This window comes from Rhyacophila brunnea, unplaced genomic scaffold, assembly GCF_057557595.1.
Source record: "Rhyacophila brunnea isolate RB1 unplaced genomic scaffold, BYU_Rbru_1.0 scaffold_22, whole genome shotgun sequence".
NCBI lineage: Eukaryota > Metazoa > Arthropoda > Insecta > Trichoptera > Rhyacophilidae > Rhyacophila > Rhyacophila brunnea.
The window spans coordinates 9,490,478-9,513,060 of NW_028232882.1; the positions used below are offsets into that span (position 1 = coordinate 9,490,478).

Here is a 22,583-nt window from a genome sequence, read left to right on the forward strand (position 1 = left end):
AGCTACTTTTACCATTGTTTAAATTAAACATATTAAGGTTATTTGGTATAATTTGAACAATTCAATAATGAATGACCATGTGCATTTAAAAAATGGAGATAGGTCCCTTTATGCACTCTTTAATTTATTGAGTTACCATTTATTTGTAGATTTCATTTAAAAAGGGGTAAAAGGTATTGTATCAAAATTTACAGTCCGGTTTATTAGTCGATAGATATTTTGGTTGTCACACATTTTTCAAAACTATAAAGTACCTAAATAACTATAAATTAAACATATATTATTTTGAAAAAAACACTTTCTGATATAGTATATAATAACCAATAGAAAAAATCTTTTTTGAAAAAAGTAAGTCACCCCGACGGGGAATCGAACCCTGTATCTCCCGAGTATACGCCTCATCCGTCGCATTACCATTATGCTACGGCGTGACATACTAATAGCGAACAAATTTTAACTATTGGTCAATTACTATACCTACCCATCAGCGTTCCTTCCAGTTGAATGATATATTCTTAAATCTTGTGAATTATTCGTTGAATAAAAGAAATAGTTAATTATAAACTATAAATTAATACTGCAATAATTTTCATTATCATTATGTGTCATTATATTATCACCGTTTTCTTATAAAATTAATTCTGGACCTCTTATTTAGACACGTATCTTAATAAATATAATATGTATACACTAACTATTTAAAAAAGTTGCAATAATATGGAGGAATAATTATTTTTAATAATAATAAAAAAATATTAAATTCCAGTACCATAGGACCTTTATTATAGGTAGGTGCCGCGTGGTAGCCATATGCTCCACGCGGGAAGTGGACAAGGACATAGAACAAGAAGTACTTACCGAATAAGTTTAATTAAATAAAACCAGGACCTAGTTATTGAATGCAATATTATATTTGATTGTCATAAATTATATCAGTAACGGTTATGAAAAAAAAATACGTCTGAGAAAAGCAAAGAAAATCTGGTTCAGTTCCATGATAATAAAATTCTGTGAGAAACAGTGACATCTGTATTATTACATAAGAATTTTTATGTATTATTTTTAATGTTTTATTAGACCGCCACTTTCAAAACTTTCTTTACAATAAAATTTATCTTGAGCTATAATAATGCTATCTCAACGAAAATAATATTTTTTTACATCATTTTAAGATGTTATGTCAAAATATGAGACTGTTAATTAAAAATTATTTCGTCGTATGATTTCTTTCACAATATTAATTATTATTGCTGACAATACTATGCCATTATACCTTATTTAATCTATTTTAGAGATTTACGGATTGCTTAATTGTAATTCATATTAATTTTTAAATTTATAACGTATATAGGATTATTAAATAAATAATAAACAATAAGTGTGTAGACCCATTTTCGGCACGGGTAAACATTATATTTGATTATGTTTTTTTTTTTTAATACAATTAATAATAATAACGTGGAAACTAACATCATCATCATCAGCCTGAGTCAATCGACTGCTGGATGAAGGCCTCCACTCCTTTCGGTCCTTAGCTCTTTAGTGCCACGTATGTTAACCGAACTTTATGAGTTCGTCTATCCACCTAGTGTATCCGTGTGGGCGTTTAGTGCCCCTTGGATACCACTTTGCTTAGCGAACTCTATCACATCGCGTACTCCTATCTGCTTCCTTATCCACCCATTCCTCTTTTTGTCCTATCGCGTTATGCCCAGCATGCACCTCTCCATACCACGTTGTGCTACGCTTAAGTTTCTGGATCTCTCTTTTATTTAGGATTCATGTTTCACACGCATATGTGATTACGGGAAGCAGACACTGGTTGAACACTTTTCGCTTTGGGCACAGTGGGGGGGGGGGGGGGTCACTTTGCACCTTTCCATACCACGTTGCGCTACTCGTGATTTTTCGATTTATCTTACATTAAGAGTCCATTGTTCACATGAATACGTGAGTGTTGGTAGCACACATAGGTTGAACACTTTACGCGTAAGGAAAACCCAGAGAGAAAACCACACACCAATCCGTCCGGACGGAGTGGTGTGATACGTTCAAATACCTCATATGGAAACTATATGCCATAAAATATATGTGTATAATTATAGCCTCTGAGGGTCTCAAAGATTGGGTAAAGCCAGCAGAGCATCTCCCACCCGGAGCCAGTCTTGGGTACCGTACATGGAAAGCCCTAAACAGACTGAGAGCCATGGTAGGGCGCACTCGAGACAACATGGTGAAGTGGGGGTGAAATGCAAAGCATGGAGCACCTTTTTTCATGCAAGGCTTGCCCAGTGAGCTGTAATTTCGACGAGATCCTACAAGCCGAGGAAAATGGTGTTGACTTCGCCAACTTATGGAGCTATTGAAGACCTGACACGGCGAAGAAGATATTATTATCTGTGTATGAAGAAATGGGAGATAAATTTAATCTTAAAATTGAAAAATTAGTTGAATGTGTATAATCAGATACGTAAAATAGTAAAAGTCGAATCAACGCCACTGGAATTGTAAATTTCACAATATATAAACATAAAGTGGTCAAAAACTCAATTTTCTTTTGGCTATATTGAAATGTAGTGATTTTAGACTTATCGCCTGTTTTCCTTTCATTGACAGATTTATTGTTTCAAGCTATTCTCACGAGATTTTACTACAGAGGTACCTAGCTACCTATTAGCACTTCCATTATCGCATTAGCATTTATGCAGTTCAGAAAAAATACCTTCTAATGAATCTATAAACTGTTTTGCAATTAAAACATAAGCATACAGTAATTAAAAACTTTGTATATAAATGTTCGTTTGTTGAATGAATTCATACTATTTTATGGTTATTTTTATCGTCGTAAAGGACGTAAAGTGTAGTTTGATAATCAATGATAAATAAAATTCTCTCGAATGATTACGAAGATAATATATTATTATTTATAACTGTTCATAGTTTCAATATTTATTTAAAAACAATAAATAAATCCATCCGTCTTTATAGAAAATAAAAATGTGTGTAATTTGAAATTCTTTGTATTTATTTCGAAACGATTTTTAGTGCGTTATTGATTATTTCAAAAGAAGATTATCAGTAAAATGTATTACAATGTGACGTCATATGATGTAAAGCAGGTCATACGTTGTTTGGGGGCGGCGAACGATGTAACTAATACGATCATTACAACTTTTGAAAGCAGTGGCTGTTTTCCATAAATCGGATGATGCGGTCACTTTTAGGACTTTAGAAAGTACCAACATCTCAGTTTTAAAACTCATAAGGGGGCCTCCAAACTTGTCACTCTGTTTTGGAGTAGGTTTCGTAGAAATGTTCTAATCTTCAATGGCTGATATGAATATAATTTTTTTGAAGATTTGTAAATTTGTAAAAAAGAAGAGTGTGTAATTTCACGTATTTGGTCCATCTGCCACGCTGGGCCCCTCTAAGTCTGGGGCCCCAGGCTAGAGCCCTGCCAGCCCCCCCTTGTCCCCATGTCCCCTTGTACCCATGGGTAGTTATGGAATTAACAACTTTGCATGCAATTTGAAGCTAAATAATTACAAGGGTTACCGGGTTCAGGAAGGGCCCGGTGTGGCAAGTCGACCCGATAAATGAGATAAATACAAATCACAAATTTGCTCTAATGATAAAAAAGGTCGCCTGCGGCGCTATTTTACTTAAATGATATAAATAATTTAAAATATTTGATTTTACGATGCAATTTTTATTTAATTCAAATGGATGTAAGTACATAATAAAAAATACACAAAAAAACGCTAAAAATACACCTTAATTTTACCGCGTACACCATTTTGGAAAACGCTACTGTAGCGCGTCACACTGCCTTTAATCTTAGCGATAGGTAGGGGGTGGCACTAACCATCCCAGCCTGGGGGCCCGCTTCAGGATGTGGGGTCATGAGTCCACTATTCCATTGCAGCAGCAGGATAATTTTATATTACGGTAATGATGCGGATAGACGACAACCGAATTGCAATAATTGTGTTTAGCATAATTTACATTTGTTTTGATTTCCTGCACTACTTGCAACGTGTTCAATAATCTTGCAGAAGATTTAATGCAACATTATTGAGGCATGTTCATTTTTATTAAATAATGTGATCATAGCATATACGTAGACGTGTCAATGGTCGGTCACTGCATTTGAATCGCTGCCAACAATTTATTTATTATTATTTTTGTTTTCTTATCATCACGTCCTGACACTGGCTGACATAATGGACTTTATTTTTAAACATCGATTCTATACATTCATAACAATATTATTATGTCAATCAATTATGTAATTGTATATTTTACACAGACGTCGGCAACAGTTCTGAAACTGAGATGCAAAGTGGGTCATAGTAAACAAGCATTTTTTATAGTGGTAAGCTTCATCAAATCTAGCTTGCAAATATTGCATCTGGAGTATGGCGTTAAATCTAGCGTTTTGGGAATGGGATGACTGGCCTCCGGACAATTGGACGCCGCACTGTCGTAGACACGTATACAGAACGTAGACGAGGTATTTTAATCAGTTTCTATCTACTACTTAGTAGTTTGAATTCATTTTAATGTTAACATAATGTATTCTTTATCGCGGATTGAGAATTACCATGCCTAAGGCTTTATATAAAAAAAAAAAACTCTTTTTTCGTCGGAACTTAAACATATGCACGATTAAATCATTGTTTACGTCTGCATATTTACATTCTCACCAACTATTAAATCATAATATAATCATTTAAATATAAATAATAATATTGAATATACCTATATGTACCTAACGTCTATTTATTTTAGAATTCCGTGGCGTCCAGTTGTCCGGTGCCAAATCGTCCTAGACCCTTTTTTGTTACCCCGGCAACAGCTTAAAACTTATCATAATAAAGCTAGAATATTATACCAGATTTGCATGAAAATCTATATGCTGGTCTTCTGTATTTTATATCTGATGAATGTGACATACAAAATGATGAGTAAATTTTTATTTTCTTACTTGTATTAAAAATTAATATTGTTTTATTAGTTGTGAAGTTCAAAATTCCTCTTCGATCTTTCTTCTTCTAAAAAATAGATTAATAATTAAGAAATATTTTTTTGAACTATAGTATCTAGACATTTTTGAGTTTTGAAAGAATCTAGCATTTTTACTGCCATTTGGCTCATTTTCTTAGAGGTATTTCGTTCTACAGGGACAATGTTGTACGCTAAAAACGATTTGCAGTTGTGTTGGTGTTTTTTGGTAGTATTGACACAGGGTGTGCATGAAGAATTACGGTAAATAAGCATATTTTTACGACTTATTGTTTTCATAAAATATGGAATAAAAATGCGTACATTAGAACGTAGGTACCAGTATATTATTTACTTATACTGATAGTTACAATTCAATGAAAACATCGTGTATTTTATTTATTTAGTTGGAATTGGGAATATACTACAATGTTTTGGAATTTATCTGGCATATTTTTGTGAATGCCATTTGGCAATATTGGCATATGAGATGTCAGTTGCAAGCGGTGTTCGACTCGGGTCTATTATTATGTTAAGCAAAATTTTCGGTTAGGTACATGTTCAAACACGCACGTTAACATCATTTGACTCCCTACTTCAATTATAGTTTGTCAATTTATGGCTACGGCCGTATGTTGTAGCTTAACCACTGGGGAATGCCAAAATAAATGGCGTATTTCAAAAAAACACTACCTTATTCTTAGGTGAATAATTATTATTATAAAGCAATCATTATTCGTAGGATGTTTATCACACTTAAATGATCAAAAACATAGCTTATAATGAGTATCTTTAGAATTATCTTCAAATGTGTTAATCTTGCCCATTTTTTGAACAATAAAATGCCTAATTCTTGTCAAATTTGGTATCACAGAGATTATCAATATAATTTTATATCGTAAATATTTCACTATAATAATGTCGATATAAATTATACTGATGGTTTTATAAATGCGTTTAAAAATTAATAAATGTTAAAAATCTTAACACCACTGACTGCACATAGATGTACTGAAATATGACTATATTCTAAAACATTAGAGCGAAAGGTTTAAAAGAATACTATTTTATGTAATAAAAATACTTTATGCAGTCATCAAATGTTTAAAATAAATATAAAGGATAATAAGGCTTCAAAATTATGTAAATATATTATCTACAACGTTTAAGGAATGTCCAGGATCATGCTTTGAAAATAGAAAAAAGCTCCATTTTGACCCACGCTGAGCACGTCCGCCCTTAATCGATAATAAAATTGTAAAATAGAATTACTATTTTTTTGTATAAACAGGTATTGTCTCGATAGTTATATTCTCACGGTAAAGGGGTTGGCAGTAATTCCATGCACGTGTAGTGGAGCTAATAGATACTTTTTGGTATGGATCGTTCTTTGGATTTATTTCAGAGTTTTTATTGAATAAACGGCACTCGAGAATAACCTGTTTCCAATCACTGAATAATTATATGGTAGCATTATTGATTAGCTAATTAATTTAATCATAAAATCATTATTTTCAATACTATGAAGATCCCTGATCCATACAATGAGTTAATATCTCATTAAATAATATAACATTGTGTTTCTATGGCAACAACAAATTTGTATGTTCCAAAAAAGTTCAACTTCTATATTTATAAGGTAGGTACATAGTCAGAATAAAATGAATATTTTTTGTATATAACACATTTTAGTAGATAATGTGTTTGAAATTGTGACTTATTCGAGAATTATTATTTTCTTTGTTGGCAGAATTGAATGCTTGATTTAAAATATAATATTATTATCACTAAATTGGTCGTTTTGTTTTAGCGATTTTGAAACACCTTCAATGACACAGATGTTAGATAAGTCATAGGCGTCTGTCAATTCACGGGATAAAAACACTCAATCCGACAATGAGATACAAATTCAAAATGATGTAATATATGTACCTACTTATATAATATCATAGTGAACAGGGAACACAGAATTAACTGTTCTGTGATAGTGAACATGAAAAATTAAGAAGCATTTACAACATAACATACAAAACAAAGAAAATAAGTGTTAACAATGTTTAATTACTAGAAAATAATACCGGGTGGCAGTGTCACCTGACAACATTCTTGTCGATGCGCCTAATGCATTCAATGTGTTCAATGCGCGGGTAGAGAAGTAGTGTATGTGTGCGTGTTCAGTGCTGTACTGCGTTACAGACAGATAAATATATTATACTCAATGTAAAAAGACAGGTTAAATAAGGTGTGGTATTCGAATCCTGTTTATTTATTATAACATGTATGTTTTTGAGGTTTTTATAAAAATCTCACATGCCTCGTTAAATCATGTTTTTTGTGTTCTGTTTCGAACAAAAAAAAAAAAGTATTTATAAATTTCATCGATTATTATAAATGTATATTTTATTTACCTACTTTAAAACGAACTCTGCTTTTTCTGTCAGATGTCGAAAAGTTACTTAACACTTTCTTCAAAAACTACGCATTTTCTGTTCAGTTAGTCAGTTAGTGTGTGCCGTATGGAATATTATAATAACGTAGACATTTTGAATGTTTTTAACACAATTAAAAAGCATTTTCTTTCAGTACAGTCCTGGCAAATTGATCTCGCGGAATTTTATAATTATTAATCATTGTCATCTTTATTACACATGTATAGTAAGTACTTATCTATATTTAAAGAAAAGTGGGTAAATATAGTATATCTGAAAATCAAATAATATTAATACTCACGTGTATAACTTTTGTATTGAAATCTTCAAAATTGTACTGTTTTTGTTTTATTGATGTAAAATTATAGTATAATAATTTACGAATATACATTTAGCGTGGAAGTAAAATAATTATAGTACAGTTGGTAACACTATTGAATATAGGTAGTTATACAATCTATATTAATTGTGTTATATTATATGTCATATTAAGTACTGTATTTTTTGTGTATTAAGCATAACAAATAAAATTGTCTCTAAAAAGTAGGCGTCAAATAGTAGGTAGGTTCTCTCTGTATTGTTTTGTTTTTAAAGCAATCGCACGCGTTATATTTGGGAGTATGTTTTTGATAAAAATCAAAATATAAGCACAGTAAAACTGCCATTGTTTCATTTTAGATTAAATTATTTACGAAATATTCTCATTATCGTATGAATGTGTAGGTTATAGGTACCTACGTACGTGAAAGAAACATGTAACTGTGAAAAATATTAATACATTGCTCTCTTTTCCATTGCAGTTGCTGGTCCGTGATAAGACGAGTCGCTTCTGTCCAAGATAAGAGCTGATTGCTGCGGAGAGTCCTATGGTTATCCAGATAACACCGTTATCTCACTACCACGTGACTCAAGATAGAAGTGAACAGTGCTCTGTGGACTAGTCGACGCGATGCTGACATCCTAGTCGGCGGCGGATCACGGAACCAAGCCCTAGTTCACGAGAGCTGGCCGCCAACCATTCAGCTGACTTGCAATGTGCTGTGAAATCGCCGATCCGAGGCACGTCCATCGACCAGCCGACAGACCAACCACCATCCAGCCAGAACCCCCCGACAAGCCTACAACAAAGACCGTTGTTGTCACGCACCCTTCAAAGTCTAGGAGAAAAGGTATCGGAGCGGGGGAGAAAACTGTACGAGAAAACAGAGAAGTTTGCGGTCAGACCCGATGACGCGGATAGTTACCAAGTCCAACGCAGCGGCGGAAAGATAAAGTTGAAACTGTCTCCGCCTCCTGGTGACGTGTCGGAGAATCTTCGCGTCGATACGCGCTCGATTAGCATCGCTAATAATAATAATAACATCGTAAATAATACAAACAAGTGTTTTTGCGGCGCGCATGCCGGAGGGGCCAGTCGCAGATCATCCCACCTCGCGGCGAGTTGGTCGCGAAGAGTCATGAAACTGAAGGAGCGCATCATCGTCGGGCTCAGCGTGTCCGTGGTCCTGTTCACCCTGCTCCTGGTGATAGACCTGCAGATGGACTACGGCTTCACGGGGCACAGGCTGGTGCCATCGCACGGCCGCGTCAAGTACAAGACGGACAAGGACGTCAAGGGGTCCGCTTACAACGGATTCAGGAAGATGTTCTTGCAGAAATCTCAAAGGTAAGAAAAACATAATAAAATAAACACTATTTAAATTTGTAATGTAACGTCTCTATCAAGTAATCATCTGTGACCTAATTACCTGAATACCATTTACTAAAATATATCACAGTATTATATAATCTTACTAATTAACTATTCTACATCATTATTAAATAATGTTCAGGACCGGTTTGCTCCGTTTTAATATAGTATGTAATTTAAACTAATATTACTATATACTAACTAATTAAATACGACTTTCTAAGAGAATACAATTAAATTTACTGAGATTTAAAAATTGATATATAAATGTATAATGTGTTTTTATTATTTGTAAACTATGTGGAATAATTACTATTATATACATATTATAGTATTTTAATTTAAATAATACAAGGTATTTCTCACAATAAATAATTGACAGTTAGCAAATGTATTAATGAAGTCTCAGGTAATATACTAAGTTTTACTACTATAGATACTGTAGTTTTTTATTCACTTTTTTGAGACATGTAATTAACCAAATAATGGGAAAATGATAACCAATTCATTACATTAATTAATTAACGTTTAATTAACTAAGTACCTGATTAGTAGATATTATCCGTTTTTTCAACGTGTAGTTTTATTACCTGTCATAAAATCGTATCTAACGTGCAATATGTAGTTTGATTCGTAATTCAAAATTAAAGAAGTTCATCTGACTTATAAGTAGAAGTGTTTAATTTATTACACCATTTAAGTACAATCAATTCTTGACATGGTTTCCAATGCATATGAATTGTTTTAATTCTCAGCTCCTTACGTTATTTATATTCACCAGATACTTCTTACAATGTGTCACCTATCAGACACGCATTGATCGAATGTGTGTTGGGCAAACGAAAGCAGTCTGTATAAATAATGAGAATAAAAACCACTGGATATGTGTGTGTAAAAAAATTACGAAATATAAAGAAAATTTAGACAGGTAAACATATAAATTTATGTCACCTCCAACTAAGCAATATTGTACCGATTTAATTATTATATTAAAAGCAATTAATTATTCATAACATTAAAACCGTACTTAAGTGAATCGTTAAGCATCACTGAAAATCAGAGCAATTTAGACCATATTATTAACATAAAATGTCTATTTAAAAAATATATTTTAATATAATACTTATGTCTTATATAAAAGATTTACTTAATAACGACAGTTTTTTTGAAGTTATACTTCTTTTAGCGCGTTTGGGAAATCAGATCAGAGTGTATATTTGGCGTTTCACACGAAAAAAAACGCATTCGATTGGATTCGAACCACTGATTGTTCAGTTATCAGCCGAACGCACTACCTTTACGCCCCAGTATGATACTGCAATCGTGACGATTATACAGTATAATATTATAGTTTAGAATTGTTCCGTTGCATAGGCAGCGAATTTATTATTGTCGGCAATTTGCAATTCCTTACGTAAACAAACGATTAAATGTCAGAGTGACATTTGGTGCTTTAAAAATAAAAACAACTAGAAACTATTATATAATTTAGTAAAGTGTATAGAAATAAACCAACGGCGTTTCAATAAGCGGTCCTTTTTCTTGAGTGTGTAATTTACCAAGACAATAAAGAGCTAGTCAAAGAATCTATTTCATCACAAGTTTTGTTACGCAAAAGAAGTATAACTTCTAACGCGCGTACATAAGGACACACACCGTTTTTTTTGGTTTCTATTGGTACAAGTCGGTTTACAGGAAGCCAGGCGAGAACCGCGCTAATTTTCATAGACGATTTTGGCAAAATTCATGAATTTAAGAATGAAACCCTAACCTAACCTAACATATTATAATCCGGTACCTATATCAGCTATTTCCAAAAATTATTTGCCGACGGTTTTCTGTAAGCCGACAAGAACTAAATAATTAAAAAAAATCTATGGTAATTCATGATAATTAAAAATAATCTGTATTACCACATAAAATGAATATTCATACTTTTAAGTATCAACTTTTTTTGTGTTTTGACTTTAAAATCTAAGATAATTATTGTGAAAACTATATAATGCGAAAAAGTGGTGGTTGTTAAATTTTAAAACTACAATAAAATTGAGTATTAGGGTGGTAATTTATAAAGAGAAAATAGTAAAAAATGCAGACTAATTACGATTTAAATCGTTTTTTTTTTTTATTAATAGAAATTCTAATATATTCACTTTGCCCCCTCATAGTATTGACAATAATACATGTATCTACTACAATATTAACCGTAACGTTAAAAAATGGCACAAGTACTTGGTAAAGTTTCCTATATTTAGAATAAGTGATGGGATATTCGGGGCGCTAGGTCAAGATATACCTATTATAAAATATGGAAATCATTTTTCTGGTATACGACGAGGGTACTTTGAAAAGATTTGGTAAACTAAAGCGAGTAATAGGTACTTATACATTACTTTGTTTGTCTTTGTATATTGTTTTGATAGCTGTTTGGACTTGGTGTATAGTAATTGATCCAAGTTTTGTCAACATTGATGCAAAAAGTGTTTCGGATTGCGATCGCCAAACACTGCGCGGAATTATCTATTCGATTGTGTTTGTGGTCCATATTGAAGTTAATCCCTCCAAACCAAAACCCGCCATGCCAATGCATTCTTTTAGCCATCTTTTAGCAGAATTGATTCATTTTCAGTTAATTCTGTTTTGTATGGAAAGTTATTTCAGAAAAATCCGTAAAACGTAAAAGACTATTATTGGTTGCTAAGGGGGTGGTCCTAGCAACTAATTTTTTAATATATACGTGCGCTACTATGGAAATCAAAATAAAATGTCAAAATGACATTTCAGTATTCTATATTTGTTTAGTTTTTATTTACTTCATATCAAGTACAAGTCATATAGGTAGCTATTTTATTTCTTAATTCATTTATTGCAATATTCAGGGACTATAATTCTCTTGCGGACTAATTCGCAAGAATCTTCCCGTTTACGTCAGTAAGATAGACGCTGGACAGCAATCCGTATTAATTGTGTTAATAAAATTACAAAATATATTACTTAAAAACTCTATGTTTGCACTAAAAAAATTAAAAATTTCAATAAATATTTTCCTAGTATGGAAATAATGAAAAAACAATAACGATAGCTTTAAATTTATTACACGCATCATTTTGCGACTAATGTATAGGCTAAACAATAAATTCCCAACTCTTCTCAATTTCGTCAGTAACATATACGCTGTCAGCAACTTGTATCATATGTTATGTTAATAAATTTACAAAATACATTAAACTACTTAAAAACTCTATGTTTGCACTAAAACATTTTAAAAATGCAATGAACATTTTCCCAGCATGGAGATAATGAAAAAAAACGATAGGTTTAAATTTATTATAAGCATCATTTTGCGACCAGTCTATAGCTAAACATCAATTATATCGGTTCCGATTTTCAAATAAGTGGTACAAAATCTTTTTCGCAACCTGTAGCTATCGCGATATCAATAATTATGCGCGATAACCTTATATGTCAATGCAGATATTCATTGCCATTACATCAATAAACATTCTGTACATTATAATATTATTATATACATATAACAAGCACACTACATCTGATACAATATTGCTAAAAAATCAATACTTGTCAATGTAGAGTATCGGCCATATTAATATAATCGCAATGTTTTAAATAATGTTGCCTCTCAAATTACGTGTTCGACAAATTTGTGTATCAATCAATTAACATTGTAAAAAATGATAACATAAAAATATATTATGATGTAGTTGTAAATACAAATTAACAATCGGGAAATTGATTAACATACATTTAACTACAAAGTAGAATGAATGAGATAGATTAAAGGTGAAGAGTAATGTGTAATGTGTATTGAAGGTTAAACGATATAATTTAATGTGTTATTTTTATAATGGGTATACTATGGTATACTAGGTACTTTAAATGTAATGATTGATTCCCTAATAGCGTACTTAATGAATGATGTCAACGATCGTGAACTACTGAACGAAGCGTTCGACCCTTCCGTCTAGTCTAGGTCTAGAGGTTGTGATCGAGAAATCTCGCCCCAAGAATTCTCGAGATATAAAAAATAATATTCAGAAATTTTGCAAAATGCAGATACAGGTTATTATTATGGTTGGTATTATTGCTAGACTGCATTTATATCAAGCAAATTGTATCACTTTCCCTCGCTCGGTGTCTTATAATAATACTATACGGCCGGTAACGATGATGATAGATCTTTTATTCTTCTTCTTTTTCTTGTCACGTCATCACCTAACAAAGGTCGGCCACCATCAGGGCGATCTTTTCTTTATCGTCTGCTGCTCGGAACAGTTCGAGCTACACTCTTATCAATCATGTTGGTTCTTAAGCAGCGTCGTCTTCTGTTACGTTTATCGTTAATTTTTGATTGAACTTGGGGAATTTTGTACTTTATCCTCGCAAAATGTGGCGGACGTGATATAGGTAGATTTCTGGTTTTGATACTACGCAAAACTTATCGGTCCTTTCCCATTGTACCTACTGAGCACCTCAACTCTTTCACCCGGCCAGTGGAATTTTGAGGATACGAATTTTACCACTTACTCAGTTTAAAATACGAAATTTTGAAAAAAAACTCAGTAATAATTAGAAATAATTACAAGATAAAAAGAACTTTTTATATATAACGTTTTTAAATTTTCTGTTGAATCATATAAACTTGACTTGACTAGCTTAAACGATCCAAAAAAATTGTACTTGATAGAAATAATACTGAAATGTCATTTTGACATGTCATATTGATATCCATAGTAACGCACGTATATATTAATAATTTAGTTGCTAGGACCCCAGACCCCAGCAACTAATAATGGTGTCGAAATAACTTTTCATACAAAACAGAATTAACTGAAAATGAATTCAATTCTACTTAAAGATGGCTAAAAGTATTAAAAATGCATTGGCATCGTGTTATAATATATTCTAAAAGTTTCAAATGCCTAGCTAGTCGGGAAGTTAGTTAAAAATCGATTGCAAGATTTGTACCGGACAAATTAATAAGAAACTGAGCTGAGAAAAACGTTGTAAAAAATCCTATAAAAAAAATCAATTGGGATTTGAACTATCGATAATGATTCATCCGAATTATTACGAATAGCGATGCTGGTTTACGTGTTATAAATTCCGTCAGAGATGGCGACTAACTTTGTAATTTCAACCAATGTATTATAACATGTACCGTTTAAAAAAACGGTTAGATACATGTTCAAACACGCGCGTTAACATCATTTTACTCCCTACTTCAATTATAGTTTGTCAATTTATGGCTACGGCCGTATGTTGCAGCTTAACCACTGGGGAATGCCAAAAGAAATGGCGTATTTCAAAAAAACTCTACCTTATTCTTAGGTCAATAATTATTATAAAACAATCATTATTCGTAGGATGTTTATCATACTTGAATGGTCAAAGATATAGCTTATATAGCGAGAGGTTTAAAAGAATACTATTTTATGTAATAAAAATACTTTATGCAGTCATCAAATGTTTAAAATAAATATAAAATATAATAAGGCTTCAAAATTATATAAATAGATTATCTACAACGTTTAAGGTATGTCCAGGATCATGCTTTTAAAATAGAACAAAAGCTCCATTTTGACCTACGCTGAGCATGTCCCCCCTTAACATACGGTATTCATACACAGTACAAAAATTAAATTATATTAATGTTTATACACTTACTAACGAAACAACTGTTGCGTATTTGTTCGGGCTACGGTGTGTATACAAGTGGCAAAAAATATAAAGCAGTTATACAAATTTTAAATAATTTAAAATTCAATGAAATTGTTTAATATTTTCATGGCAGGTAACACGACTTTTGTAGGTAGGTATATACTAATAAAAATATTATTAAACACAGTTGTTTTCGTGTTATGATAGAACTTGTTTCTAAATAATATCGTTTGTCAAACTTCGCACGTGGAAATAATGCAATACGCCGTTTATGAATCAGTTATTTATAAACCATAGACAAAATTCTACGAGGTTAGTGTCGCTGCCAAGATAGTAAATACTACATTGAAGATAAATCCCGAAAATGTGTTATGTAATGCATCTGTATTTAGTTGGTGTGTAACGCATGTAAATTTATAAAACAGAAATCACATCTGTCCAATTGGGTCGTTATATGAACTACTTTTGCTATTTGTTTTGTTTATTGTTTATCTAGCCGAATACCGAAATACAAAGTAGATACAACACAATAAAATAAATAAAATGATTTGATTTTTTTTTTTTTTTTAATTTTTGCTGCTCTTCACACATCTAAAGCGTCAATTACATTGAGTTTCTTTACGAGCTGTTTGTTGGCGAATTGAAAAGCGGGCGATTCAGCTACTGCGATTTGATGATTACACACATTGATATACTACTGGATGAATCATATGCTTCTTAAAATGACGCCCGATTTTCAGCCACTCGGCCAGTGTTAAAACTTACTGTTTTAATATCAGCGAACTTAACTCGATATAAGCTCACTTAATATTTGTCTCTAAAACGACCTGGCAATAATTATGAGTAAGCCCGACCTAGCTTGCATCTTACTCTAACTAATAGTCAGCGCATGACGACTTGCTCTGTCCTCCAGACATGAATTTTTGGTAGCTTGCAAGCTTTGGGTTGCAGACACCCTTAGGGTCACTATTCCAAGAACGCAAATTTAGTTTTACAGACAGGGCAATACGGGTGAAATTCGGGAATCCATGTTAACGGTCATAACGCTTTATACATACAAGGAAATATTATAAGACGATATTCGTAATATCTTCTTTTGTGGTACATTTTTTAAATGACACTTGTATGGGAACTCCTCATTTAGTAGTATATCAATGATTACACATAAAACTTTCCATTTGCTGAGAAGCCACAAGCCAGCGACTATTTTGACAGAACGTAGTTCGTTTTTTTACCGGGAGGTTGCTACTGCGCTCTACTGCGCAGACGTAGTAGGCCCACACGCCGGCGTGTAGCGTGTAAAGTTGACCGGCTTTAAACTTTTCTTGGTAGAGTGTTTACAACCTGCTTGTTAGCTTGTTCGATGATTACACTGGGCGACTTTACAGGCAGATTATAAATTCGCCAACAAACAGCTCGTAAAGAAGCTCAATGTAATTGACGCTTAACTTCTGATTACTTTAACTACTCGTGATGAATAGTTGCAAGTGTGTTATTTTCGTGAAGTTTAAGATATTACAAATTAAACGGTACAAGTCGGTTTACCGGAAGCCAGGCGGAAACCGCGCCAATTTTCATAAACGATTCTGGCAAAATTCATGAATAATTAAAAAATGAAAACCTTACCTAACCTAACCCAACTTAACCTAACCGAACCTTACAAATAATTCAGTATATTGGGTATTTTCAACATTTTTATATGTCGATGGCTTCCCTTAAACCGACAAGAACTAATTAATTATTAAAGTATACTAAACTACTTGGTAACAACAATGCAGTCTAATAATAAGCTACTTATATCAGTTTCATAAATATTGGTAAAGCTTATATGAGTTATAACGGAATAAACAAATAGACAGATAAATAGAATTAAAAAAAAAGTTTTTAGTTAGGTATCATGGAAATCAGTATCAGATATCAGAACTCTGAGCAAAAGCCAAATATTTAGAAATCAGTAATGTTAACAGGTAGTAGTGCCACCACATAAATTTGTGAAATACTTGAAGTATTGAGTAGTGCATTGGTTTTCAAACTTGTTCGTGTCACGGTGCCCAATATAGTTTTTCGCAATATTTATAGTGGGCTATATGGCTACACGCATATAGCCCTCATGCACTGACACATTTATAATAGGCTGATGCTTATTAAGTATTCTCCTACGAGGGGGGTTATGTAGGGTTTCGGCTCAAGTGAGTCTGTGGCAATCCTCGGCACTGTCAACAACACAGTCACAAGTTATCCCACGTTACAACGCGAACGTTTATAATTTACAATTTTTATAACGTAATCATCTCAAACGGATATTAACTGTGTTTTACTTTGTAATCCTGTCAAACCAATCCTACAAACGTTAACTGGATTTTTTAAAGCATGTTGAGATGCACAGTTTGAATAACACTGCGGCATGATAAATACAGAGTTAACATTGAGACAGATGGAGCCTTTCACAGGGAGATAGTCGTGCTTAGTAAGTAGCCTCCGTAACGTCATACATACCAGTATCAGTTACGTGAATCCTCCGTGTGAAACCGCTCTTACAATTTGCGTAATTAATTAACTCATTGCCAAATAACAGAATGACGAATGAAGGCAATGAAAGAATTTAGCTTTTTACTACAACTGATAAACATAATGATGCTTTACCCTTCAGGTTTAGATTGTAATTATTAGAAAGCATAATACTGTTTATGAAACACTATAACAGTGATATGATGTATACTAATAAGTTAACTGAGAGATAATACAATCTACTAATAATTATTGAGTTATTATATTTGTTATGTACTTATAGAAAAGTCTGTATAAAATTAGGTTTTAAACCAATAGATATTTAGATACCATTAACGAGATTCTTTATCGACCTTTTGTGTCTATACCATCCATCAAAACACGATAAGAGTAGGGATTGCAATACCGAATTAAAATACCAACACCGGTATTTCCTATTGAATATCGGTATTAATACTGGTATTCGTAAAATATATTGAAAGAAACAGTATCTAAAAATATAAACATTTATCACATTAAATTTGATGTCTCATATCTAATGTAAATAAACAATTAATATTATGTATTAATTAATTACATACTTAAATTATTTTACATTTTCTCCATAAACTTTGTTATTTTCAAGATCCGCAGCTAAGTTTTAAGTATGTATAAGTACAATACACAGTGTAAATATCCATGACATAGATGGCCTTTAAATATTATGATATATCAAGTAATTTATGAAATGTATTAATTTGTAAGTTATTATTAGTATATCACCAAGGTTTTTCATTTTAATACTGCAACAGTCAATGAGGATCAAGGATTGTTGTAGTTACTGTGAAACAATTAAAGAAAAACACAAGCTTTGAGAAAATCACATACATACGAGACTATCGTACGAGAATCAATAAATTGTAGAGCCCCCTGTTGAGTAACCAATACCTTGGGGCATGTGACATATCCGCGCTGTCTTAACATATTACGGATACGAAACAAATTTTGAATATTATTATTAATGAATAGTTACATTTTAGCTTGATTTTGGCTGACTGTCTCGTAGTCAACAATTACAATATTTCTATGAGTCTTGGTCCACGTTGGTGGCATTAAAGAGACGAGATCGCGAGGGCGTGCGCCTTCCAGACGGAGCGATATAATGTATAAAATGACTGAATCAATTAGATCAGTGCAGGGTTTGAAAACTATAGTTTAGTTTTTAAAGTTCTTTGGACCACTTTTAGAATGGTTTACAGTTCAAAACTGCACTAACTTTGAATATACATTAATACATAATATGTGGTTTTAACGGGATGGAACCAAATCTTACACCACGTAACAAACAATAGTAGTGTTAATATGTTCTAGAGTAATAGAGTTGTTCTCTGATCATTTAATTTCACTTTCAGCGGCATGTGGGTACCTGCCAATAAAATCACCTAATTTAGCAATCCCAATATAATTTTTGCAAAGTGAAAAGGTATGCCACGGATATCGGAACAGTTGTAGGAAGTTTAGTGTTTTAGAACATTAGTGTTCTCCATATTTTTATACGGAGTCGAGTCATGGACCCTGAAGGCAAGGGAGCGGAAGGTAGTTGATGCCACTGAGGTGTGGTGTTGGCGCCGAATGCTTCGCATTTCTTGGACGGAGCACAGGATGAACCAGTCAACCATCCAGAGACTGCAGATAAAGTAACGGCTCTCGACAATATGTCTGAGACGAATTCTGCAGTTTTTTGGCCATATTGTCCGGTGCGGACCGGACAAACTGGTGGTTTTGGGTGACCTCCAGGGAAGCCGAAGCAGAGGAAGAGTGTCTGCGTGCTAGAGCGACCAAGTGAAAGAGCTGACTGGGGGCACCATTCATTCTGCCCTGAGAGAAGCGGAAGATCGAGAAGGATGGAAATTCTTGGTCGCTCAAAGGATGGCAAAATTAAAAAGTGATCACGATCCTCAGCCATGAGTGTACGACCAATAAGAGTAGAAAGTTTGTGAATAAATCGAGATTTTAAGGACCAACAGGCAGTGATGAAAAATGCCATAACGTTCACACTTAGAGCGATAAAAAATATAGTAATTAAATATTAAATAAACACATTTAAAAAATAAACAACAGTTATACCTATTTAATATTATTTTCAATATTATTGGGTCACCAAATCAGATGATGTCATTCGTCATATATAATAATACAATGTAAAAGATTTTCTCAATTAAATAAATTCTTAATTTGTATCAATCGGTCCCGAGGTAAAAAAAATAATAAAAATTTGTTTTTTTTTCAAGTAATCAGAAAAATAACAGTTGTTCATAAATCAACACTCACAAACAAAGCATATATTTATTAATTCGTCCCAATTCTTGTAAAACAGCAAGCAATTATTATTTTAATTATATATACGTATAATATATCGTCACTGTTCTGGCAGAAGACACTAATTCGAAAAAATGACATATTGAGTTTCCTATACCAAAATGTTCCTTATTTCAAACTTTACGATCTGGAAACCTTCTTAATAAATAAACAGTCTTTATTTTAAAGTCATTCCTTTTACGATTACTTAATAAACTCATATGATAGACCATTTCAAACATCTTAAAAGCTTCAAAGTCAAATTACTCAAAACTAGTATTCTCCAGTTAGTGTGTTCTGCCAGAACAGAGACGATATATGTGATGTCAGTCATTATCGGTTCAAGCGTGTTGTAATTAAATTGATAAATATTAACATCAACTTTTGTATGTGGAGTGATAACATATTATAATATGACTGTATAAAAGAAAGAAAACTATGACGAACGTGTAAAAAAAAATATATATGTATATTATATATATCAGTCGCGAAAGATAGGTAGGCTATTAGATTCGACATAAATAGTACACACTAAACTTTGTCAGTCACACTTATTTGTTTTCATTAAAATAAGATTATAACGTATATTATGTAGACTGTAGATAGGATTTGTTAGTTTTTAAAATTCAATCAAACCCTGCCCAATCCAAGACATACTAGATAATAGTAAATACAATTCGTTTATCTATAAAATATCTAAAATTATGCCATTAAACCATACATAATTTTAGACATTTTTTGGATAGATGAATATGATTTATTGATTATGGTTTGGTTTAGCAGGGCTAATGAATTTAAAAAATAAACTAACTAACACCATTATTTTTTGTAATATGTATTCTTAATTCATTGAAAACAAATAAGTATAACTGAAAAAATGTGCACTATTTTGTCGGATCGCCCATAGTATAACTTCGCTATTATGGTTTGGTTTAGGCAGGATTTAATTGAATTTTAATAACTTAACAGCACTATCTGCGAATTGTATTCTTAGTTCAATGAAAACAAATAAGTATGACCGACAAAGTTTATTGTGCACTGTTTATGTCGAATCTTAACAGAATACCTCCACCCTTTGCCATATATATATATATATAGCTCGGAGAAGAAACAATCGCTGGACAAATCTAGTCATTAAGTTCTGCAAAAGTACATGGCAACGCAATACACAGGACTGGAAGCGGAATCAGCTTGGTGAGGCCTTCATCCAGCAATGGATAGATTCAGGTTGATGATGATAGATATCATCCAGATAATTTAATAATGATGATAACAGTTTCGTTTGCTTGGGTGATGAACGTTGCTGAGACTATTCTGACAAGATAATATATTGAAGATTGAAGTGTACTGTTTGGTGTATGAATGCGAACGCCGCTCTAAGTGTGCTAAAAGGGATATGTTCACTTGAGAGCAAGCAAAGTATAAAACTAGTTTTGTAACAATTAGCCACCCCAATTACGATAAACTATCGTCGATAGTCGCCTTGTGTATATAATATGTATACCCACTGGTATGTTTATACAACCTAAATAGCTGTGCAATTAAAAATATATTATAGATAAACCATTTCTTTTATTCAACGAATAATTCACAAGATTTTGAGAATGTAACATTGTATTGAACACACATAACTTGAAAACACCTCAGACATACACCAGATACCACAGATATATACCACGTATATCGGCAATTAATATTCCTTGATTTAATACACAAAAAACGACAGTTAACAATAAGGCTACTTGATAAGGATTTCATGTATGATATACTAGTTTAAATTGTCGCAATTAGATAGGAGGCACAGTTGGCGCGATACCAGTGGTTATACGGATTCAAATCCCGTCGAGCATCGTATTTTTATTTTAACCCTTTATAGGACAACTTTTTTTTTTAAAGATATGTGCTTAATTATTTTTTTTTATGTATTCTATATTCATTTTGATGAACAGAAAAAAATTTTTTTTTTTTGAAATGTATATAGTTTTTTCGTAATTATCAATTTCCCAGCGGTCAGTTTTCTGACCGGTGTCCATTTAGGTAAAAAAAATATTTGTTCACAGAATTTTTTTTAATAATTTTTTTTAGGAAAAAATTATAATTTCATTTATTTCTGTAACAATAATAATTACTCTATTAATTTTATAGAAGTTTCTCAAAATAATAAACATTTCTAAGGCCTTGTTGGCTTTTTCTTTTGTTCAGATAATTGATACGGCATAAAACACGGTATGCAAATGGATACTTTGCAATTTGTTACCGAGCTTCGTATCACTTTCAGCGTAGTGCTGCAATAACCACATCTACGAAGTGTACATTTTTCTGGATAATGATTTGAATTGATATCGTCAGGAAATGAAGGTCGACCAACCCTTTTTCGTGAAGTAAAAGATCCTATCAGCTGATCAGCCAACTTGTTTTTAAAGTGAAGACGTGTAATAGGTTTTCTTTTCATTATCCAACATATATTGGTATTCTGTAATTCCTTCAAATAATCTCAGGAATGCGTCTTTACCCATGTCTTCAAGGTCTTTCGCACTAAAACCTCCGTTTCTCCCATTTTCCAACCTCAGAAAATAAAAACAAAATTTTGTTCTGCAATATAGGTTTCTACTTATACATATAACATTCCATAACTATTTTATTTCATTCTGAGATATTTATTTCAAAAAATTATTACAGTTTGAATGAAAACAAAAACAATTATTTTTACCCGCGATTTTTATGGAAAACATTTTTTCAAAGAATGACACATATCATCAAATAACTCGATAGCGACTAATTATCCACAAAAAATAAATAGTAATTGTGAAAGTTCACTATATTGTTATATGAAATTAGATGTATTGTGGTTTAGAAATTATTTTTAGTGTTTATATTATGTAAATCAAAAAGGATCCAAATTATACAATTTGAGGTTAGATTTTCGACATGCCACT

At 32.4% G+C, this 22,583-nt stretch overlaps 1 protein-coding gene across 1 annotated transcript in view; it reads left to right on the top strand.

Annotated features, from left to right (window-relative positions):
• The first annotated feature begins 8,845 nt into the window (after positions 1 to 8,845).
• The window catches only part of LOC147070022 (extracellular serine/threonine protein CG31145), a 197,223-nt gene continuing 183,485 nt past the window's right edge, over positions 8,846 to 22,583 (top strand). The window contains exon 1 of the mRNA XM_085949963.1: positions 8,846 to 9,099. Coding sequence (XP_085806089.1) covers positions 8,891 to 9,099 — 209 coding nt within the window. The 5' untranslated portion in view covers positions 8,846 to 8,890. The remainder of the gene's footprint in view (positions 9,100 to 22,583) is intronic.